General features: G+C 46.8%; 1 protein-coding gene and 1 long non-coding RNA gene across 2 annotated transcripts in view; one reads left to right on the top strand and one right to left on the bottom strand.

The window, feature by feature from the left end:
- Positions 1–23307, bottom strand: part of LOC103457026 (uncharacterized) — a 39165-nt gene that overhangs the window by 12117 nt on the left and 3741 nt on the right. The window contains exons 6-53 of the mRNA XM_081601758.1: positions 21764–21874; positions 21565–21675; positions 21121–21231; positions 20451–20564; positions 19648–19758; positions 19465–19575; positions 19211–19321; positions 18736–18846; positions 18437–18547; positions 18249–18359; positions 17364–17474; positions 16666–16773; positions 16335–16445; positions 16125–16235; positions 15626–15733; positions 15368–15478; positions 14725–14835; positions 14422–14532; positions 14180–14290; positions 13637–13741; positions 12880–12990; positions 12598–12708; positions 12349–12459; positions 11643–11753; positions 11428–11538; positions 11044–11151; positions 10237–10344; positions 9651–9758; positions 9363–9473; positions 9173–9283; positions 8052–8162; positions 7860–7970; positions 7683–7781; positions 7497–7607; positions 7079–7186; positions 6736–6846; positions 6087–6197; positions 5893–6003; positions 5707–5817; positions 4248–4355; positions 4058–4168; positions 3870–3971; positions 3538–3648; positions 3315–3425; positions 1760–1870; positions 1574–1675; positions 287–391; positions 106–219 (exon numbers count right to left, since the gene is read on the bottom strand). Of these exons, the coding sequence (XP_081457884.1) occupies positions 106–219; positions 287–391; positions 1574–1675; positions 1760–1870; positions 3315–3425; positions 3538–3648; positions 3870–3971; positions 4058–4168; positions 4248–4355; positions 5707–5817; positions 5893–6003; positions 6087–6197; positions 6736–6846; positions 7079–7186; positions 7497–7607; positions 7683–7781; positions 7860–7970; positions 8052–8162; positions 9173–9283; positions 9363–9473; positions 9651–9758; positions 10237–10344; positions 11044–11151; positions 11428–11538; positions 11643–11753; positions 12349–12459; positions 12598–12708; positions 12880–12990; positions 13637–13741; positions 14180–14290; positions 14422–14532; positions 14725–14835; positions 15368–15478; positions 15626–15733; positions 16125–16235; positions 16335–16445; positions 16666–16773; positions 17364–17474; positions 18249–18359; positions 18437–18547; positions 18736–18846; positions 19211–19321; positions 19465–19575; positions 19648–19758; positions 20451–20564; positions 21121–21231; positions 21565–21675; positions 21764–21874 (5271 nt within the window). The remainder of the gene's footprint in view (positions 1–105; positions 220–286; positions 392–1573; positions 1676–1759; positions 1871–3314; positions 3426–3537; positions 3649–3869; positions 3972–4057; positions 4169–4247; positions 4356–5706; positions 5818–5892; positions 6004–6086; positions 6198–6735; positions 6847–7078; positions 7187–7496; positions 7608–7682; positions 7782–7859; positions 7971–8051; positions 8163–9172; positions 9284–9362; positions 9474–9650; positions 9759–10236; positions 10345–11043; positions 11152–11427; positions 11539–11642; positions 11754–12348; positions 12460–12597; positions 12709–12879; positions 12991–13636; positions 13742–14179; positions 14291–14421; positions 14533–14724; positions 14836–15367; positions 15479–15625; positions 15734–16124; positions 16236–16334; positions 16446–16665; positions 16774–17363; positions 17475–18248; positions 18360–18436; positions 18548–18735; positions 18847–19210; positions 19322–19464; positions 19576–19647; positions 19759–20450; positions 20565–21120; positions 21232–21564; positions 21676–21763; positions 21875–23307) is intronic.
- LOC145549440 (uncharacterized) lies at positions 9782–10074 on the top strand. Its single transcript, XR_014085425.1, has 2 exons — positions 9782–9942; positions 9997–10074. It is a non-coding gene; the product is annotated as an uncharacterized LOC145549440 (long non-coding RNA).

Below are 23307 nucleotides of genomic sequence, written 5' to 3'. Positions count from 1 at the left end.
AGACAGACCGATTAAAGCAGCTCAACAGCTGTGACCTCTGACCCCCTGTGGACTGGGGTGAGTAATGAAAGCTCAAAGTTCAGCAGTGAGACATGGCGCCCCCACCTGACTGGCCAGAGCAGCTGCAGCCTGTGTGTGTTTGAAGGAGACGCAGTCCATGGGGTTGTAGCGTGGCCGCTGGCCCTTTAAGAGCCGGTCGAAGCTCTCCTTGTACTTCACCTGCAGGACAGAGAGGTGAGCGCCCCCTGCAGGTGAGGCAGGTCCGGTGTAGGCGGCTGTGTGTTACCTGGCTGGCCAGCCTGGAGGCCTGTTTGGCCTGCAGGATGTCGGTTCTGTCCAGGATGGATCCATCGCTGTAGACCGGCTGCTTGGCGCTGCGCTTATAGGCAACCTGTGGATCACAGCAGGTTCTGACCCGGTTCTGGTTCCCTCCAGCCAGACAGACTCTGCTGTTTTAATCTATCTACAGGATTCCAGAGGGTCTGCTTCAGACTGATTCTGTTTGATTCCAGTAGGATCAATATGAGACGATCGATATCAGACTCTACAGATCTGATGTCTGACGGCTTGGAAAGGAAATATATTCATGAAATATAAATAAATTAATTAATATCTGTTATTATAACACAAAAACAGAAGAATCAGTTTTCTTTCCATCTTGTTCTGCTCCAGTTGGTTAAACCCCTCCATCAGCTTCAGGTCCCTGAACACCTGAACACCTGAACACCTGAACACCTGAGGACCTGAGGAACTGAACACCTGAACACCTGAGGACCTGAACACCTGAGGACCCGAACACCTGAGGACCCGAACACCTGAGGACCTGAACACCTGAGGACCTGAACACCTGAGGACCTGAACACCTGAGGACCCGAACACCTGAGGACCCGAACACCTGAGGACCCGAACACCTGAGGACCTGAACACCTGAGGACCCGAACACCTGAACACCTGAGGACCTGAACACCTGAGGACCTGAACACCTGAGGACCTAAACACCTGAGGACCCGAACACCTGAGGACCTGAACACCTGAGGACCCGAACACCTGAGGACCTGAACACCTGAGGACCCGAACACCTGAACACCTGAGGACCTGAACACCTGAGGACCTGAACACCTGAGGACCCGAACACCTGAACACCTGAGGACCTGAACACCTGAGGACCTGAACACCTGAGGACCCGAACACCTGAGGACCCGAACACCTGAGGACCTGAACACCTGAACACCTGAGGACCTGAGGAACTGAACACCTGAACACCTGAGGACCCGAACACCTGAGGACCTGAACACCTGAGGACCTGAACACCTGAACACCTCAGGACCTGAACAGCTGAGGACCTGAGGAACTGAACACCTGAACACCTGAGGACCTGCACCCGGCTGACGGCTCAAACAAATCCTGAGTTAAAGCTGCTGAACTCACATCTGTCCTGTAAAACATTCATGGACTCATTTAGAGCGAACACGAGTTCGTCTTCAGCGTCTTCTATAATTAATCTTCACCCTCAGAGGACGGCTGTTGTCATGGAAACTGATGTGGAGCGTGATGGGACGTGTAGCGGACTCACGTCGCTGGCCAGCTTGGCTGCGTTGGCGGCGCTGATGATGTCGGGCCGGTCGGGCGCCGGGTTGTAGCGCTGCAGTTCCTCTCTGCCCGACCTGTAGCTGACCTACAGGCAGGTGGAGGCGGTAAAATAATCTGTGTGAACATCATCGAGCCTGTGTTTGTGTTTCCGTGGAAACGGCGCGTTTACATGGCTCTGCTTCCTGGCGACCTCCATGGCGTGCTCCACCTCCGGCAGGTTCTTCATGCTGCTGTAGTCGCTCCTCCCCTTCTCACGGTTGAACTTCTCCTTGTAGGATTTCTGCAGACGCAGAATGAGACGCAGTCACCGATTGGCTGATATTTGGCTCAAGTGGAGAGAGACGACACAGTTTAACCGCCTGGAGACGCAGACGGACGGAGGCTCTGATGCTACGCTCCAGTTGGTGAGGCATCGCTCAGTCAGGTGACCTGGAACCAGCAGAGCATCAGGCCTCCGCCCCAGTTCACCCAGTTCACCCAGTTCACCCACAGCAACCAGGCCGCCATCATGTGTGGAGCTGCAGCTCAGGTCAGTTTTAACAAGATTCACCTGGAACAACCAGAGCAACTAAAAGAATCACAGCAAAGAGTTTTACTGCTGCAGGAGAACCAGGAAAAAATGAAAAGAAGATTTTATGGTTTTAGATATTATGAGAAAAAATAAAGTCGTTTAGGAAAATTATTATTATTATTTAATGATATTCAGACTTTATCTGGATCCAGTGCAGCTAGTTAGTATTGTCTGTAGCTACGTCACATCTGCCTCAGTTTAATGAGATGTTCTGATGTCTTTCCCATTTTGAAGACTTGATAAATAAAATGTGTCACAGGAAGTAATAAATTATCACTTAAAATCTGATCAACTGATAAAATACTATTGTTTTATTTCATGTAGATTGGCAGAGAAGCCATCTGTTTTATTTTAAAGATGTGATTTTATTCCTCATCAAAACATTAATTAAATGTTTTGATTTTTCTATATTTTAAATAAATAATTTAGTGTCTTTTTTACGCTCAATAAAACTAAAACCTATCATTAATCTCTGAGCCTGAGGCCTCTGTGCCGGGTTTGGGGTCAGTAGGTCAGTCTGAGCCTGCAGGCAGCAGCAGCTGCTGCTGTTTTCAGGCTTCTGCACATAAAACACCACCAGAGCTCCATCACAGCCCCAGAGGGGCAAATAAAACCTCCATCTACATCCCCACATTTTACCACTGAGACTCTGTCAGCTCGCTTCCTGTCAGGTGATGCTGTTCCCCCAGGTGGCGCTAACGAGGCCTGGAGGTGGAGGAAGGGTGTAGCTCATGTTTAATTAGGAAAAGGTTCAGAAACCTTCAGGTTTGATGTGATCTGCTAACATCCAGTCATGTTGATGTGGAGAAGATCTGCTACATCAGACAGATCCTCTCAGATAACAGGAACTTGGTGAACAAACTGTGAAACTTATACTGGAGCCTAATGTCTCATTACAGTCCATAAACTAAGACTGGGATCAAAAAAAATTATGGAAGATGTCGGGATCAGAGACAAATGGATCTACAGAGACTTGAACTCAGATCGCTGGATTCAGAGTCCAGAGTGCTAATCAATAAACCAATAAATCAGGAATAATAATAATAATAATAATAATAATAATAATAATAACCAACAGAGAACTCTGTGTTTATCAAATCTGATCCAGCAAAGTGAATCCTGCTTTAATAATGTTCCTGGTTTCTGGTCTTACCTCGCTCAGCGTCCTGGTCGCCTCCTTGGCCAGAACGGTTTCGATGGTTTGGGGCATCTGGGCGTACAGACAGCGACCCGCCTCCTTCCTCCCCTCCTCCCTGTACGCTTTCTGCAACAAGACCAGGAGAAGCTAACTGAGCTGAAAGATGCAGGTTTAATTTTCTCCTCGTTGAAATAAGAGACGTTCGGCGGTGAATGATGACATCATGAGCTGGACGTACGTCGCTGCACAGCTGAGTTTGCTGCTTCGCATGCTGAGTTTCTTTGGTCTCAGGAAGCTGAGAGTACAGAGACTGAACCAGCTCCTTCCTACTGGCCTCCTTGTACTTATTCTGGAAAAATAAAATAAAAATAAAATTACCCCTGACATGTTTCATGTAGTTTCTGAGGTTACAGCAGCATCTGAAGTTTATTTACACTCTGTAATTATATCTCCTACCAACATAACCAGAATAAAGATCCTATCTTATAAAAACATTGTGTCTCGGTAAGATGAGCAGATTGTAAAACGTCTTTTCTTGGCTGTAATAACTCAGATTGTTCCTGAACTGGCCTCGCTGTGCGTCTCGGTCATTTCTTTAACAAACTGCGTCTGCAGAGTTTCAGGCAGCAGAGAGAACAGAGAGCAGGGCAGATCCTCCAGGTCCTTCTTATACTGAGGACGACAGAAACAAATAATACTTATGACTGAATGTACCGCTACTGTGAGCGACAGATTGATGAAAACTCAGTCTGTCTTACTTCACTGTGCATTTCTGAGAGCTGCTTGACGAACTCCGTCTCTTTGGTTTCAGGCATTTGGTGGAAAACGGAGCAGCTGATCTCCTGTCTGCCTTTCTGCTTGTATTTATTCTGCAGCAAAATGAAGTTACACTGATTATTAAACAAGTTTTAACATGTTTAAACTGTGAGCTGCTCTCCCGTCCCTCACCTCGCTCTGCAGCTCCATCACAGCTTTGGCGAACTTCATCTCATCGGTCTGCGGCAGCAGAGAGAACAGGCTGCAGCTCAGCTGCTTCCTGCCTGCTCTGTATTTCACCTGCAGATCAGAAACAGATCAACGTTCAGAAACTGTTTAAAATATATGCAAACCCCTTCGACCTCAATGTTTTCTTATTTTGGGTTTGCTGCCTGCCTGAGTTGGTTCCTGTGAATGAATCTGAACCGGATCAGAGGAGGAATCTGAAGAATCTCACAGGATCTGAACCGGATAAGAGGAGGAATCTGAAGAATCTCACAGGATCTGAACCGGATCAGAGGAGGAATCTGAGGAATCTCACAGGATCTGAACCGGATCAGAGGAGGAATCTGAGGAATCTCACAGGATCTGAACCGGATCAGAGGAGGAATCTGAAGAATCTCACAGGATCTGAACCGGATCAGAGGAGGAATCTGAAGAATCTCACAGGATCTGAACCGGATCAGAGGAGGAATCTGAAGAATCTCACAGGATCTGAACCGGATCAGAGGAGGAATCTGAGGAATCTCACAGGATCTGAACCGGATCAGAGGAGGAATCTGAAGAATCTCACAGGATCTGAACCGGATCAGAGGAGGAATCTGAGGAATCTCACAGGATCTGAACCGGATCAGAGGAGGAATCTGAGGAATCTCACAGGATCTGAACCGGATCAGAGGCAGCAGCTCATCAGCTAAACAACCAAACATCAGAACCATCCGAGGCGTTACGCCTCATCGGATGAGGAAAAGCTGCAGTTTGGTTCAGACACGGTTTAGATCAGAGGTCAAAATGGAGGGGAAACAACGACCTTTGACCTTTTCTCCTGACCAAACGGAAATTATGACCTCTGGATTCCAACAGTGCAGCTCTGAGCTGAATAAACGTTTTCAGGTTGATGACAGTGAATCCAGGAGGAAGAGGAGTTTGGTTCCAGATCAGAACCTCAGGAGGTTCGGCTCGTTTGGACCGGTACCGGTCCTCAGATCCGTACCTCCTGGGTTTTGGTTTGGACCGGTACCGGTCTCAGATCCGTACCTCGGTTTGGACCGGTACCGGTCCTCAGATCCGTACCTCGGTTTGGACCGGTACCGGTCTCAGATCCGTACCTCGGTTTGGACCGGTACCGGTCCTCAGATCCGTACCTCGGTTTGGACCGGTACCGGTCCTCAGATCCGTACCTCGGTTTGGACCGGTACCGGTCTCAGATCCGTACCTCGGTTTGGACCGGTACCGGTCCTAAGATCCGTACCTCGGTTTGGACCGGTACCGGTCCTCAGATCCGTACCTCGGTTTGGACCGGTACCGGTCCTCAGATCCGTACCTCAGTTTGGACCGGTACCGGTCCTCAGATCCGTACCTCGGTTTGGACCGGTACCGGTCCTCAGATCCGTACCTCAGTTTGGACCGGTACCGGTCCTCAGATCCGTACCTCGCTCTGCAGCTCCGTTGCTTCCTTGGCGTGCTGCGTCTCCAGAGTCTCAGGCAGCTCGTGGTACCGGCTGCGGCCCGCCTCCTTCCTGCTGGCCGCCCTGTATTTAGCCTGAACAAACCATCACCAGCCAAACGTTCAGACAGGAAGTGGGTTTGGACCGGTACCGGTCTGAGCTGTCCTCACCTCGCTCTGCAGCTCAGAGACAGTTTTGGCGAAGTTGATCTCTCTGGTTTCCGGCAGCTGGCAGTAGAGGCTGTGGCCGCGGCTCTGCATGCCGTCCTCTTTGTATTTGTTCTGCAGGAAAAGACGAAACGATGCAGAGCCAGGATGATCACAGGAACCTTTCCCACCCAGCAAACTGAAATGTGACCTTTCACCTCGCTCAGCAGGCCGGCCATCTTGGCGGCGAGCTCCGTCTCTGCAGTCTGGGGCAGCTGAGCGTAGAAACTAGACGACAGGCACTTTTTCCCGCTCTGCTTGTATTTATTCTGCAGCACAAACAGAAGGTCACCCGCCGAGTCCGTTAAGAACTGGACTTTAACGAAACACGTTAATGAGACTGAAACAGTTTGACATGGAGTTCCACAGGGAGCTGACCTCTGACCTCTGGGTTTAACTTTATACACAGCAGGATAAAATACTGGACATGATTCTCAGCTATAGTCTGTATTAAACCCAAATGATTCAGGATTTATTTGTTAATCCATGAAACTGCAGCGGCTTGCAGTGGGATTGTTCAGGTTGTTTCTCTGTTTGCCTCTGGTTTTTCTCCAGAATCAGATTTTTAATACATAAAAGCTCCAGATGTTCGGTTCTGGTTCAGTTCTTCTCACAAACTGTAGAGAAACTAAATGATTCTGACAGTAAAGTTTGTCTGCAGCTCCAGCTTCACCTAGAGAAATAAATCTGAACTTTGTTTCCAAACCAGAGAACAGCTGAGCTCTGCAGGACGACGGAACGAGCCGCTCTGATGTTTGATGCTGAAATATTCAGGGCTGAAAAGTGGTGAATAATTCATGTGTTCACCTCGCTCTGCAGCTCTGTAACGTCTTTAACGCGGCGCGTCTCCAGCGTGTCGGGCAGCTGGTGGAACAGAGCGCGGCCGCTGTCCGTCCTGCTGGCCTCCCGGTATTTAACCTGCAGAGACTCAGCGGTCAGACGGTCAGAGACCTTCAGCAGCTTCCAGAAAAACAGGAATAAAGGATTCAGAGAAAATATTCAGGCTCTACATGAAGTGAAACCAACATGAATACATGCAGCGTGACTTTACGAGTTATTCTGTAACTAAACTCTGTCTGGGGAACAAAAAGACACGAATCTAAAATGAACACATAAAGTAAAAATGTGAATAAAAACATTTCTCCCTCGCCTCGCTGTGCGTCTCGGCCATTTCTTTAACAAACTGCGTCTGCAGAGTTTCAGGCAGCAGAGAGAACAGAGAGCAGGGCAGATCCTCCAGGTCCTTCCTGTACTTTGACTAGGACACAGAAAAATAACAAAAATATATTTAATAAACCTCTGATATCGACTATATGAGGCTAAATGAAGATTCATTAACTATTAATGTTGAAAAACATTTTTTAATGTCAAAATTTAAAACATTTCATCCATCAACTTCTGTACGCTTTTTAAATCCAGATGTAAATATGAAAATGTGAACGAACAGACAGACAGACAGACAGACAGACAGACAGACAGACAGACAGACAGACAGACAGACAGACAGACAGACAGACAGACAGACAGACAGACGGATGCTGAGTGATGCATTCTGGGTCTTTCATCACCTGGCTCTGGATCTCGGCCACCTCTCTTGCCCGCTGCGTCTCCTCCGTCTCCGGGAGGCGGGAGTAAAGGCTCCTGCTCATCTCCTTCTGCCCCTCCTCTCTGTACTTCACCTGAGGGAATCAACCAATCACAGCTGACTGCAGCGTCTCCATGGCGACGCCACGGTGACCCGGCTGAGGGTTTACCTGGCTGTAAACGTCTCTCAGCTCCTTGGCCAGCTGCGTCTCCGTCGTCTCAGGCAGGCGGTGGAACAGAGAGACGCCGAGCGGCTGCTTGTACTTCACCTGGAAACATAAACTGATATCAGAGAGGAAGAGGAGCGATGAAGAGGAGCGATGAAGACGAGGGACGAAGATGCGTACCTGGCTCTGCAGCTGCGTAGCGTCTTTAGCATGCTGCGTCTCCAGAGTCTCAGGAAGCTTCGAGTACAAACTGCTGGATGTTTCTTTTTTTCCTGACTCTTTATATTTCACCTGAAACACGACAGCAGGATTTAAAGAGACAGACACACATTTCAGCTTCAGAGTTTGATCTCAGAAAACTTCTGGTTTTACCTCACTTTGGATTTCAGAGACGTTTTTAGCAAACTGGGTTTCGTTGGTTTCTGGGAGCTGAGAGTAAACGCTGAGTGTCTGGACCTTCTTCCCTCCTTCCTTATATTTGATCTGGAGATTTAAAACCAGAAAGAAAAATATTTTATCCATCAGCTGCTGAACATGTTTAAACTACATCACTGTTCAGGAAGTAACAAACGTCAAAATATGGACATTAGAGTCAGAAGGGCAACCCAGAGGCTCCTCAACCTAAAGCTCTTTCTGGGTCCTGAAGCCGGGTTCTGTTCACACCAGAACCCGGTTTCAGGACCGGTTCGGTTTGATCCGAACCAAAACTGAACTTTATTTCCTTCTTTTGCTCCAGTTTGCTTTCACATTGTGCTTTTTGGTAGTTTGTCATGCAGGTGATGATATTTTGTCCCATTAGACAGAAATGTTGGGTCAGAACAGAACAAAGACCCACAAACCAAACGAACATGGAAATATTTGGTGCTGCAGTTCACATTGGTGCCATTTCATAAGCGTCCGTCCGTCCGTCCGTCCGTCCGTCCGTCCGTCCGTCCGTCCGTCCGTCCGTCCGTCCGTCCGTCCGTCCGTCCGTTCATTCATTCATTCATTTTCTGGATATTTCAGTGGGTCAGGAGCTGCTGCCTCTCCAGCTAACGCTCCAGGTGAGAGGTGGGGTCACCTGGACAGGTCGCCAGTCTGTCGCAGAGCAACACACACAGAACTGGACCAGCAGACTGAGACCAGTCCTGGTTTTGGTTGCTTGGTTTGAACCAGGATTCGGGTCAGAATTTCCCATCTGGAGGAAAAGTTCAGACCAACGGAGGAAACAAACTCAGGTCCGTTTACAGAGAACCAAACATGTTTTCAGCCTCCGAGTCCAACGAGCTGCAGGAGGAACATTTCAGCCGTTTGGATCCAGAACCACAGATGGAGGTCAGAATGAATCCAGACCTTCAGCTTATCGGCTCGGCTCTACAGACGGGACCAGAACCATCAGAGATCCATCCATCTCTAGTGAGATCAGCCCACCTCTTCGGGCTGAAGGTCGTGACCTCCAGACCGGATCGAACCAAACTGAAACCTGATCAGCATGATGAAGGTCTGAACCGTACCTCACTCTGGATTTCTGTCACCTCTCTGGCAAACTGAGTTTCTGCCGTTTCAGCCAGCTGGGCGTACAGTGGGCAGCTCATCTCCTTCCTTCCTTCTTCTGAGTATTTGTTCTGTTGAGATGAAGGTCCAGAGCGACGCGGTCAGTCCTGGTGGAGTCAGACTGGAGGAACAGGAAGGGCAGAAACTCACCTGGCTCTGCAGCGCTGCAGCGTCTCTCGCGTGTCGCATCTCCAGGGTTTCAGGCAGCGAGGAGTAAAGAGGTGACGCCGTCTGCTCCTTCGCCGCCTGCTTGTATTTCACCTGAAAGGAGAGACGGACCAGTCAGCCTCCTTATCACCTCTGACCTCTATCTACTGCTGGAGCGTTCTCTGACTTCATTGGTCAGATTTATCAGCGGCAGACCAATCAGACGTCAGCATGTTTGGAGCTTTAAATGTATTTTTAAATCTTATCTGATGTTAAGCTGCAGGTTTTCACCTCGCTGTGCGTCTCGGCCATTTCTTTAACAAACTGTGTCTGCAGGGTTTCAGGCAGCAGAGAGAACAGAGAGCAGGGCAGATCCTCCAGGTCCTTCCTGTACTTCACCTGCAGGACAGGAGAAGCTGAGCAGAGAGGCAGAGAGCAGAGGGGCAAAGGGACAGAGAGGAAAAGAGGAGAGAGGTAGAGAGACAGAGAGCAGAGAGGCAGAGGGGCAGAGAGGTAGAGGGGCAGAGAGCAAAGGAGCAGAGGGGCAGAGAGGTAGAGGGGCAGAGAGCAGAGGGGCAGAGAGGTAGAGGGGCAGAGAGCAGAGGGGCAGAGAGCAAAGGAGCAGAGGGGCAGAGAGCAAAGGAGCAGAGGGGCAGAGAGGTAGAGGGGCAGAGAGTAAAGGAGCAGAGGGGCAGAGAGGTAGAGGGGCAGAGAGCAGAGGGGCAGAGAGCAAAGGAGCAGAGGGGCAGAGAGGTAGAGGGGCAGAGAGCAAAGGAGCAGAGGGGCAGAGAGGTAGAGGGGCAGAGAGCAAAGGAGCAGAGGGCAGAGAGGCAGAGGGGCACAGAGCTGCAGCAGGTTTCAGAGAGCCGAGTCGCACCTCGCTCTGGACCTCCATCACCTGCCGGCTCAGCTGCGTCTCCGGCGTCTCACAGAGCAGCTGGTACAGAGGCGACGAATCCGTCAGGCTGCCCTCCTTATACTTTACCTGCAGCAGCAACAGGATAACACTGAACTCATCTAATGAATGTCTCTAGCATTAAATAAATCATAAAAGCTGTGAGATTCTGTACATTTAACGGAAAAAAAAACATGTCATGAAAAACTCCAGATGAAACGATAATCTGTAAGTATTTATTTTAATGTACAGGAAGTAAAGCCTCGTTAAACCATGACAGCTGATTATGAGGAGAAATCACTGAACTAAAATAAATAAAGTTATTCTGGTGAATAGTTTCTCAGAACCAGAACAGAAAGTCCAGTATTAACCTGGTGCTGACATGTTTATATTTATAATAATGATCTGATAGTTTACAGTAAATAACTTTTAAATCTCTCCACAGGGTGTCGGTTTGCTGAGTCTTCATGCTTCCTGAACTCTAAACATTTTATGACGTCATGTGAATTTATCCTGGATATTAACTGTAGCTTCTTCTGCTGCTTTCTCACACTTTAACATATTTCTCTATTTAGATATGAAAATGAATAAACTGTCTTCAGCTACAAACATGAACATGATTAAAAAGGAAAAGTTGAAAAGATTAAAGAATCAGTTTGAGGTTGTTGGTGATAAATTCATCTGAACTTTAAAACATGATGAAGTCATTTCATCATCTGGTTTATCCAGATGATATTATCATATCTTTCTATTTTCACTCTCTGTTGTTTTACCTGCAGACAGACTCACCTGGCTCTGCAGGTCAGTCACTTCTTTGGCCCGTTGGGTCTGCAGCGTCTGAGGAAGGCTGGAGAACAAACTGGACTGCAGCTGCTTCAGGTCCGATTTATATTTGACCTGACAGACGACAAGCAGCCGGTAAGAAACAGCAGGAAACTCAGGCAGCAGCTGGTGCATCCAGCATCACGGCTGCTTTTAGAGTCACAGCTTGAAATTAAACATCTCGTTATGGAAGCTGGTAAAAATAATAAGTTATAGTAAGACAGCTGAGTCAGCAACAAATTACTGTAAAACCAGAACAAGAAGTTTCTCTCTTGTTATTATATGAGGGTGAGTTAGCCTCTCTAAGTGTGTGTGTGTGTGTGTGTGTGTGGGGGGGGGGGGGGGGTGTACCTGGCTCTGCATCTCAGAAACCTGCTTGGCATGTTGAGTCTCCAGAGTTTCTGGCATCACAGAGAAGAAGCTGCTGCCGTCCTGCTGCCGGCCAGACGACCTGTACTTGACCTGAAACAGAGATGAACCGTCTGAACCTGCAGCAGCGTCAGCTCTTCATCATCAGCTCTTCATCAGTGTTGTGATGAAGAGGATCCAGAGGTTTCTGCTCTCACCTCGCTCTGCAGCTCTGAAGCAGCTTTAGCCGACTTGATGTCGCTGGTTTCTGGCAGCTGAGAGAAAACGCTCTGAGAGAGAAGCTGCTTCCCCTCGGCTGTGTATCTGTGCTGCAGTCAGAGAAACATTATTATTATTATTATTATTATTATTATTATTATTATTATTATTATTATTATTATTATTATTTGCAGGACCAGCTGTCATCCTGAAGATGTTTTCTCTCTCTTCCATCACATTTCCTGCCTCATTATTGTTTCTTACTTTAATTTCAGGCCCAATGAAGAAACTAAATGCTTAAACATAACAACTTCTGGATTTTTTATTTTTTTACCTTTTAGTCAGAAACAAAATAGTGAAGAAATGTTCCATAATTTTATGAAGAGCAGATAGTTTTTACCAGTTTGGATCAGTAAAAGATGCAACAGCAAATAGAAATATAAAATCAGAAGATACGTTTGCTGATCCATTTAACCTAAGACAGTTTCCACTGTGTATTAAAGCATATTTAGGTTTATTTGGTCTTTGTTCCTGAACAGATTCAGATTTTTACCAAAAGTTAAAGGTTGATTTAAATCTGTGTAATAACATTTATACTAAATGTTATCCATCTGGGATCCATGTTGAACTTTCCTGTGTTCCTGCTGGATGTTAGTTTGTCAGTAACAGGTGACTTTAAGCTCCTCCCCCTCTGTTTGCTCGTACCTGGCTCTGCATGTGGCCGGCCTCGCGGGCGAACTGCGTCTCCAGCGTTTCAGGAAGTTGGTGGTAAACCGGACACTGCAGCTCCTTCTTCACTCCTTCTTTATAAAGCAGCTAAAACAGACGAAGTTAGCCAACATGGCAGTGATCATCAAGCAGCTGGTCCCTTTAATTCATTTAATTCAACCCAAAGTTCTACAGAAAACCCAACGTCATCATCAGGAGCTGCAGACTGAGTCTCTGCCGTCGTACCTGGCTCTGCAGCCGCGTCGCCTCCTTGGCGTGTTGCGTCTCCAGAGTTTCAGGCAGTTGGTGGTACAGAGACGATGAACTCTGCTTCTTACTGGCCTCTTTGTATTTGGCCTGAAGAGTAAAAACTGTTTCAGTTCACCGGTTCTCCTCTGAACCATCTGGATCCTGTTGCCTCAGATTAAAGCAGAGCTGAGCCATCAGCATGTTTAACGCAGCTGCTTTCAGCTGTGAGAAACGATGAGTTTCCTCTGGATGTCGGTTCAGAGGAGGTGATGTTCCCACCTGGCTCTGAAGCTCCAGCAGCTCTTTGGCTCTCTGACTGTCCAGAGTCTCAGGAAGCAGAGAGAAAAGGCTGAGGCTCAGATCCTTCATCCCGTCTGATTTGTACTTCACCTGGTCAGGAAACAGAAAGACAGCAGAGAGAATCATTCATGAAGGTCAACCAGCAGCATCAGAGCAGAGAGAGCCACAGCTAAAAGACAGGAAGTGGAGAGAAGCAGACAGGAAGTGGAGGCAAGCAGACAGGAAGTAGAAGAGAGCAGACAGGAAGTGGAGGGGAGGAGACAGGAAGTAGAGGGTAGCAGACAGGAAGTGTAGGAGAGCAGACAGGAAGTGGAGGAGAGCAGACAGGAAGTGGAGGAGAGCAGACAGGAAGTGGAGGGGAGGAGACAGGAAGTAGAGGGTAGCAGACAGGAAGTGTAGGAGAGCAGACAGGAAGTGGAAGAGAGCAAACAGGAAGTGGAGGAGAGCAGACAGGAAGTGAAAGAGAGCAGACAGGAAGTGGAAGAGAGCAAACAGGAAGTGGAGGAGAGCAGACAGGAAGTGAAAGAGAGCAAACAGGAAGTGGAGGGGAGCAGACAGGAAGTGGAGGGGAGCAGACAGGAAGTGGAGGAGAGCAGACAGGAAGTGGAGGGGAGCAGACAGGAAGTGGAAGAGAGCAGACAGGAAGTGGAGGGGAGCAGACAGGAAGTGGAGGAGAGCAGACAGGAAGTGGAAGAGAGCAGACAGGAAGTGGAGGGGAGCAGACAGGAAGTGGTACCTCACTCAGCATCTCCGTCTGCTGCCGGACAAACTGCGTGTCGATGGTTTCTGGCATCAGGTGGTAAAGGCTGGATCCGACCGTCTGGTTCTGTTTGTACGTCAGCTGGAGGAGCAACACACACACACACACACGCACGCACGCACGCACGCACGCACGCACGCACACACACACACACCAACAGGCTGCAGTGAAACCAGACGTTTGTCCAGTAAATTCTCCAGAGTGAGGCCATCTGTCTGTCTGTCGATTCCCTCAAACTGGGTCATCAATGATCACAAACAGCAAACAAATGTTGCAAATGGTCCAGTCAAAGTTCAGACCTCGACCTTATTATAAATCTGTTGGGAACAGAATTTCTATAAATGGAAATTAAATAATGATGGAAATAAAAACCGACGACGATGGGAGACAGAAACAGTCAGACAGGAAGCAGCTTCTACAGCGCTTCCTGCTAAATGTGGTTCTATAAGTCGCTGGAGGTCAGAGGTCGTGTTCCCAGTGTTGGACCGGTTCCTGCGTTGTGCCAGAGGAGCAGGTTACCTGGCTCTGCAGCTGCGTCGCCTCCTTCGCGCGCTGCGTCTCCAGAGTCTCCGGTAGAGTCGAGTACAGAGAGGTCATCGATTCTTTCTTCCCTGATTCTTTATACTTCATCTGATTACGAACAAAAAGAATCAGTTCTCCATGTGATTCATCGTGTTCATCTGAAACACGTCTGTCATTCTGTTCCTCATTAATCTGAGCCAGTTGGATGTTTAATGTGATGACGGTGGAGCTGTGATCACCTGACTCTGCAGCTCAGAGACGGTTTTAGCAAACTGAGTCTCTGCTGTTTCTGGAAGCTGAGAGTAAAAACTCTGAGACTGATTCCTCTTCCCGTCCTCTTTGTATTTGTTCTGAAAACAACATGAAAAACACTGAAAATAAAAGTAAAAACTCATAAATCTATCGACACAAACCTGATGAGTCTATTTACTGTAAATAAAATGAATCTATAAACGACAAGCAAATCCAGCAGCAACAAATAATCCAGAGAAGCAGAGGAAAACGTAATCCCACGTTCTGTGATGCATTTTCATGAATTTTACCTCACTCAGTAGGTCAGTCATGTCTCTGGCGAAGCTGGTTTCCAGAGTGTCGGGGAGAGTCGAGTACAAAGAGCCACACATTTCCTTCTTCCCACTTTCTTTATATTTAATCTGTTAAAAGAAATAAGCATGTTAAATAATATAATTCTGTTAAAACACTGCAGCAAGCGTCACATTAATGACACTAAAACTCATTATTTAACAGCTGGTGTTCCACAAGGTTCACCACTCGGTACCATTACTTTCACTTTTGTCATAAATTTATATTCTTTTCATTTAAACACATTAAATGACAAAATCTTTTCAACATAATTCACATGCAGCAGTAAATATTGTTCTGTACTTTATAGTCAAACTCAATAATCCTTTTCTTTATAAGGTTTTTGACAGAAACGGCTCCTGCCACAGAAATAATTAAAGTAAACTAGGAGAAATGCAGCAGCTTTAACTCACCGTCAAAAGTATTTAAATAATTTTCGCATCTTTGCATAAATTATAATCACAAATCAATTCTTCGTCTCATCTCATGTTTATTAATTATTGATCTAAACGGGATCAGATCATTTCAGGGACGTATTTTTATAGTCAGAACTGATCATGAATGAATCGTCACCATCATCACCTTCACCATCCTCATCCTCACCTGGCTCAGCAGCTCTGCCGCTTCCTTCGCTCTCTGGGTCTCCATGGTGTCGGGAAGCTGAGAGTAAATGTTGGCCCTCATCTCCTTCCGTCCAGCTTCTCTGTATTTATTCTGGAAGTTTAAACCAGATTTTAATCATCTGTTTTCTTCAAGACTTTCCAGGCTCATTTACCAAAGTTCTGGAAAAGTTATTTATAGGATATGATCTGATTATTTTATAACTTTACAGACTGAAATAAAATGCAGTCATGTTCGTACGTCGCTCTGCAGCTGGGACAGATGTTTGGCCATCTGGGTTTCCGTAGTTTCAGCCAGCTGATGGTACAAACTGCTCTGAGTTTCCTTCACTCCTTCTTTATATTTCACCTGCAGGAAACGACGACACGTTACTACAAAACTAGATAAACTTTAGAAGGAGCTTCCGTTGTTTTACTTTAACATTAAAAGCTGAAAAACTGTTTAAAGAAAAATCTGAAAATAACTCAGTCAATTAATTATGAGGCACAACTGATCAACATGATCACCAAATGGAAAATGGAGTCATTATGAAATTTATTTCATTTAAAATATAATAAATGTAAGTAAAAATAGCCATGTTAGTTATTATCTAAAACAATGTTTTTTAATCAGTTTTGGGTTTTATTTGTGTTTCTGTTCTGGACTTTATTGTTTCCTGCTGTTTTATTCATTTACTCTGCAGTTTGATCAGCGTTACTCTGCTGTCCTAGTCAAAGTCTGTGTTAAAACAGTCCCGTACGTCACTCTGCAGCTCCGACGCCTCCTTGGCGTGTTGCGTGTCGATGGTTTCAGGCATCACAGAGTAAAGATTCACATTCATCTCCTTCTTACCGTCTTCTTTATATTTGACCTGAAAAACAATGAAATGAAAGGATGATGAGATTCACTTCTTCATCCTGCAGAGAGGAAAACACAGATTCAGGTTTCGGTGAGTCATTTCTGCTGAAACCTCGCTCAGCAGGTCGGACGCTTCCTTGGCATGGAGAGTCTCCAGCGTCTCAGGCAGCTGGTGGAAAAGGCTGCAGCTCAGATCTTTCTTCACAGAGTCTCTGTATTTCCTCTGGAGGGAGAAACAAACACAGGAAACTAAAAACATCAGTTAAATTAACTACGGTGTCCCACAGGGCTCAGTACTCAGCCCACTGTTTAAGCTACAGCTAGAATCTACTTTTATGGATGATTTGTAGAAAAATAGTTCACTTTTTGGGTTCTACTGATTTATTAGAATAAATGAAATGAGTGAACTTGTCCTGAGAAGTTTCAGCAGAAACGTTCGTTACCTCATTGATCAGGTCAGAAACCTCCTTGGCGTGAATCGTCTCCAGAGTCTCAGGCAGCGTGGAAAACAGCGAGCGACTCGCTTCCTTCCTGTCCTGCTTATATTTCATCTGCAGCCACAACAGCAAAGAATCAAAGAGCAAAACTCAGAAAATTAAAAAACAAAACATTCAAAAGGAGCTTTTAAAAGTTTATTTACTTTAATAATACATACGGACGAGCTGCTATGAACCTTTGATTTTGATATGAGTCAAAATATTCACACTTTTATGGGAATCTATATAATGCCAACATTTTTATGTGTAAATAATTTTTAAATAAAACTTCCATATATTCTAACCATATTTTCAGGATAGTTTCCAGTAAAACCTGTAAAATCATCAGATCTGTTGTGAAACATGAATTAAACTTTATCATGATTCGGCTCAGTGATTCGCTGCATTGAGTTTGGGTTTAAGTGTTTCTGTCCTGGTTCTGCAGCCCGACCCGGTTGGTTCTGCAGCCCAACCCGGTTGGTTCTGCAGCCCAACCCGGTTGGTTCTGAAGCTCTGGTTCTGCAGCCCAACCCGGTTGGTTCTGCAGCTCTGGTTCTGCAGCCCAACCCGGTTGGTTCTGCAGCCCGACCCGGTTGGTTCTGCAGCCCGACCCAGTTGGTTCTGCAGCTCTGGTTCTGCAGCCTGACCCGGTTGGTTCTGCTCACCTCGCTCTGCAGCTCAGAAACGTCCTGAACAAACTTCATCTGGGCCGTTTCTGGCAGGCGACTGTAGAGGCTCTGAGAGACGCTCTTCATCCCGTCCTCCTTATATTTAACCTTCAAACAGGAGATTAATAATCCAGATTATCATAACAAACATAAACGTCTTTCTGTTTGCTCTCTCTGCTCGTCCAGAACATTTTCTGGCGGATCGGGCCGGTGCTGAGCAGAACCTCATCAGCATTAAAAAGCTGTGACCCTTTGATCGTCTTTGTGATGCTAATTAGACCCGATGAGTCACAGAGACGTCAGACACGCTGCAGCTCTGCAGGACGTTACGCAGAGAGCCTCAGTTTTAAACACAACATGAAATAAATAGATGTGAGAGAAAGAGATGATCAGATTATTACCACTGATGAACAGAAGCAGCTCCAGATGGATCTGTTCTCTAATAATCTATCACCACTCAATATTTCACTGGCGACTGTTTTTATATGGAAAGTGGAAAAGATTGGAAATGACAGAAATTAGTTCATGAACTCTTTTAGACAACATGTTCAACTGATAACGATAAAAATGGTGATAAAATGTAAGAAACTGTTTTGACAGGATGTTAAGAACTGAAATCCAAATAAAGCATTAATGTAATTTATTCAGAATGAGGTCAGGCTGCTGATGCTAACAGTATTAGCATATGAAACTTTAGCTACAGCACTCAGATGAACGATACTGCACTCTGAAAATCCAGTTTAACCATTAAACCAAATGAAAGCTGAAGAGATGAAGAGTCTAACAGGAAGGTCAGAGGTTAAAGGCCTTCCTGTTCAGGAAGAGTTTCAGGTCGACATGGAGGATCTGATTGGGTCTGAGGGGTCACATGATGCTGCTTACCTCACTCTGCAGGTCGCTCATTTCTCTGGCGAAGCTGGTCTCTGGCGTCTCTGGCATGGTGGCATAATGGCTGCTGGACATTTCCTTCCTGCTGCTCTCCTGGTACTTCAGCTGCTCACAGGAAACAAACATGTTACTCTGATTACTCTGATCATTCAGAGTAATCTGATTACTCTGATTTCTCCCACCTGGCTCAGCTGCTCTGTCGTCTCTTTAGCGTGTTGCGTCTCCAGAGTCGCAGGCAGCAGAGAGTAAAGGCAGCTGCTGATCTGCTTCTTTCCTGCTTCTCTGTATTTAGTCTGAGCAACAGAAATACATTTAACTCATTTACAGAGATCACCCAGCCTGTTTTTATATTTTATGATCATTATTATCTTGTGTTTTCAGGATTTCTGCAGAAACGTTCACATTGATTAATCCAAGCATTCTGTGTATTTCTGCAGAACAGGATGTAAAACTTTCTGTTCTCTATAAAGGTTTTCCGTACGTCGCTCTGCAGCTCGGACAGATGTTTGGCCATCTGTGTTTCCGTAGTTTCAGGCATCTGATGGTACAAACTGCTCTGAATCTTCTCCTTCACACCTTCCTTATATTTCACCTGCAGGAAACGGTGATGAGACAAGAACCATAAAACAGGTTTTTCATTTAGAAACAGGAAGGTGTCAGCTCTCTGCTCTCACTCTGATCGTCTGTGTTTGAATGACAGTCATGCTTTAACGTCCATCCATGTTATCACACATTTAACTTTGAAACAGAGAAAATCTCAAAAACATGTTTAGTGAGAGTCTTTAAAAATCAGCACAGTTAGTAAATATTTCTGAAGTGACCCCAGGTCAAAGCCTTGAGGAATCCCATAAATAACTCAAAGTATCTGATGTTATCCGGTTATTATAAATTCAGTGTAAAACCATAAAATGTGACATGGTGGTGTTTCATAACCAGGCTGACGCTCGGCGCCGGACCTGGCTCTGCAAGCTGGTCGCCTCCTTCGCATGCTGCGTTTCCATGGTTTCCGGCAGAACAGCGTACAGGCTGACGCTCGCATCCTTCCTGCCTTCTTCTTTATACTTCAGCTGCAGATGGAACCCAGAGAGCAGAACGTAAAGGTCCAGAAGGTTCTGGATATGAGCAACCAGCTTAAAGAGACAGTAACACATTTCTATCCTGAGAGTCTCTCTGGTTCCCTGGTTCAGTGCGAACGCCGGCGGTGCTTTACCTCGCTGCACAGCTCAGAAACCTCTTTGGCTCGAGCCGTTTCTATCGTCTCCGGCAGCAGAGAGTACAGACTGCAGCTCACGCCTTTCCTCCCCGATTCCTTATATCTGGTCTGAAATGAAAGCGTTTTTTTGAGCCGGCAGCGTTTCCCCAGAACAGCTGCAGGTTTTCATGTTTGCCTCACCTGACTCTGCAGATCAGAAACACTTTTAGCAAACTGAGTTTCTGCCGTTTCTGGCAGCTGAGAGTAGAAACTCTGGGAGACGCTCTTCCTGCCGCCCTCCTTGTATTTACTCTGAGAGGAAACACAAAAACATTACTTTAAATAGGCCAGAAGGAAGATTGATGCTGATTTATTTAGATGTGTTGATTTAAATAAAACATCTGATTTCATTTTAACCTTCTGATAGTAGTTCATTTTTGTCCTCTGTAGAGGACATTTCTAAACTTGAATACCTCCCACCCCCTGCATTCTACTGAATTTGGTATCTACAGAGGGCTTTTCAATGATCCCACATGTGAAGGGGTTTGACTTTTGTACGTATCTTTTTATAATTCATAAAAATGGCTTTTATCAGTAATAACACATTTTTTAGGAAGAGACAAACTAAGTGCATAAAACATTTTATTACCTTACAAAGACTGTGGGATTTAAAAAAATGGTGATTGGACAATATTTTTTTTCCTGGTAGTCAGGAGGATAAGATTTTAACCTTAAAATTCCTAAACATTTTGAATTAAATAATGTTATTATTCCAACTTTTCCAAGAGTTAAAAAGCAGCAAAGGTTTGAAGGAAACATCAGAAACTCTGGATGATCAGTGGAAAAATGTATAAATGTAAATTACTGAGTAATATTTAATAAACCAGGACTTTTTACAGAGGTCCTGCTGTGTGTGTGTGTGTGTGTGTGTGTGTGTGTGTGTGTGTGTGTGTGTGTGTGTGTGTGTGTGTGTGTGTGTGTGTGTGTGTGTGTGTGTGTGGTACCTCACTGTGCAGCTCCGTCATCTCCCGGGCGAACTGGATCTCTGTGGTGTCGGCCAGCTGGGAGTACAGACAGGAAGCAGCTCCTCTGCCCGGCAGCTTGGAGCGATAATTCACCTGGAAAGAGACGAAACGGGTCAGGAACCGAATCCGAACCGAAGGATGGAGGATCTGGGAGACGATGAGGGACGGTAACGGTTTTATGAAGACATGGTTTTAGATCTGGACCAGGACCGGACCAGGACCGGACCAGGACCAGGACCGGACCAGGCATAGACCAGGACCGGACCAGGACCGGACCAGGCATAGACCAGGACCGGACCAGATCCAGACCAGAACCAGACCAGGCATAGACCAGAACCAGACCAGGGCCAGACCAGGACCAGGACCAGACCAGGACCGGACCAGGACTGGACCAGGACCGGACCAGGACTGGACCAGGACTGGACCAGGACCGGACCGAGGCCCAGCTGCTCCAGGAGCAGACCAGGCCCAGACCAGGACCGGACCAGGACTGGACCAGGAGCGGACCAGGCCCAGACCAGGACCGGACCAGGACCGGACCAGGACCGGACCAGGACCAGGACCAGGACCAGGACCAGGACCAGGACCAGGACCAGGACCAGGACCGGACCAGGACCAGGACCGGACCAGGACCGGTGTGTTTGCGTACGTCGCTCTGCAGCTGGGAAACCTCCAGCGCGTGTTGGATCTCCGGTGTTTCTGGCAGCTGGGAGTACAGCGACACGGACGCCTTCCTCCTCCCGTCCTCTTGGTACTTTTTCTGAAACGGATCAGAAACAATCTGCACGTCTGAACGGAAACACCAGAAAGTCTGAACTGAAACTGTGAAACGGTGGGATGAAGGAAGATGAAGACGGGATCAGCTGCATAAAGTTACCAGCTGTCTGTATCCGAGATGTTTGGGTCGTAAACACGTTTAAACGGAAGAAGGTTTTCCACCACATGCTGTGGTTCATTCAGAGAGACCCAGAATTTCACCTGCTAACAGGAAGGCTGAAGGTTTTACATCCGATCTGCTCTAATTTAAGGATCTGCATTCAGCAGCCAACCCGACAGGGAGCCCCAGGTCTGTGGTTCTGGTCCGGTCCGGTACCTGGCTCTGGAGGTCCTGGACGGTCCGGGCCAGCTGCGTCTGGCTGGTTTCAGGAAGTTGAGAGAACAAACTGCTGCTCATCTCCTTCCTGCCTTCCTCCTTGTATTTGTTCTGCAGATCAGACGGAGGATTATTGGTGAATTATCAGTTACGTATGAACATTTGACCCAATCTGGACCGGAACCAGAACCAGGCGGACCTCGCTCTGCATCTCCGTCAGCTCTCTCACAAACTGGGTCTCTGTGGTTTCAGGCAGCAGAGAGTAGAGAGAGGAAGAAATCTCTGTCTTCACATTCCCTTTGTATTTGATCTAAAAACACAAGAAATAAAAATGATTCCGGCGCCGGGAACCGACATGATTCCCGACGCCGTCCAGGTTTCGTCCTGAGGATCTGCTGACCGATCAAAAGCTGCAGCTTCAGGTTCTGCAGGAGCTCATTAAACCGTCGGATCGATCGGCTTTGAAGCTTCAGGATCAAATGATTTTCATCTGAGAGAGAAAAACATCCAAACTATTAAACATAAAATCAGCAGGACGAAGAGCGGCCGGCACTTTAAAACACACGGCGTTGGATTAAGATGAAAGAAAAACACATCAAACAGGAATGATCTGGTTCCTGCCTGATTAACATGGTTTTATTATCTGGTGTTTAATAATCAATCAATCAATCAATCAATCAATCAATCAATCAATCAATCCATCCATCCATCCATCCATCCATCCATCCATCCATCCATCCATCCATCCATCCATCCATCCATCCATCCATCCATCCATCCATCCATCCATCCATCCATCCATCCATCCATCCCCATCCATCCATCCACCATCCATCCATCCATCCATCCATCCATCCATCCATCCATCCATCCATCCATCCATCCATCCATCCATCCATCCATCCATCCATCCATCCATCCATCATCCATCCATCCATCCATCCATCCATCCATCCATCCATCCATCCCATCCATCCATCCATCCATCCATCCATCCATCCATCCATCCATCCATCCATCCATCCATCCATCCATCCATCCATCCATCCATCCATCCATCCATCCATCCATCCATCCATCCATCCATCCATCCATCCATCCATCCATCCATCCATCCATCCATCCATCCATCTTATCCATCTTATCCAGGTCGGGTCTCGGGGTCAGCAGCCTCAGGAGGCCCAGACTTCCCTCCCAGCCTCTTCCAGCTCCTCCAGGAACCCCAAGGCGTTCCCAGGCCATAGAGAGACATCGTCCCTCCAGCGTGTCCTGGGTCTCCCCTCCTCCCGGTGGGACCTGAACTCCTCACCAGGGAGGCGTCCAGGAGGCATCCTGACCAGATGCCCGAGCCTCAACTGGCTCCTCTCGACGTGGAGGAGCAGCGGCTCTACTCTGAGTCCCTCCCGGATGACCGAGCTTCTCTCTCTAAGGGAGAGCCCAGCCACCCTGCGGAGGAGGAAACCCATTTCGGCCGCTTGTACCCGTGATCTGGTTCTTTCGGTCATGACCCAAAGCTCATGACCATAGATGAGGGTGGGAACGTAGATCGACCGGTAAATCGAGAGCTTCGCTTTTTGGCTCAGCTCTCTCTTCACCACGACGGACGTGGAATAATTCAGGGATGATTTAATAACAATAAAGTGATGCAGCTCAATGTTTCTCAGTTTTCTGGATTCTAATGAATCTTCTGTAACTTCAGGGTTCAAATGCAGTTTTATGAGTGGTTAGTGATATTATCTGATT

This window comes from Poecilia reticulata, chromosome 20, assembly GCF_904066995.2.
Source record: "Poecilia reticulata chromosome 20, P_reticulata-male-v2, whole genome shotgun sequence".
In the NCBI taxonomy this organism is placed as follows: Eukaryota; Metazoa; Chordata; class Actinopteri; order Cyprinodontiformes; family Poeciliidae; genus Poecilia; species Poecilia reticulata.
Note: the sequence above shows the minus strand (reverse complement) of the source record. Positions and strands in the feature narration are given on the sequence as shown.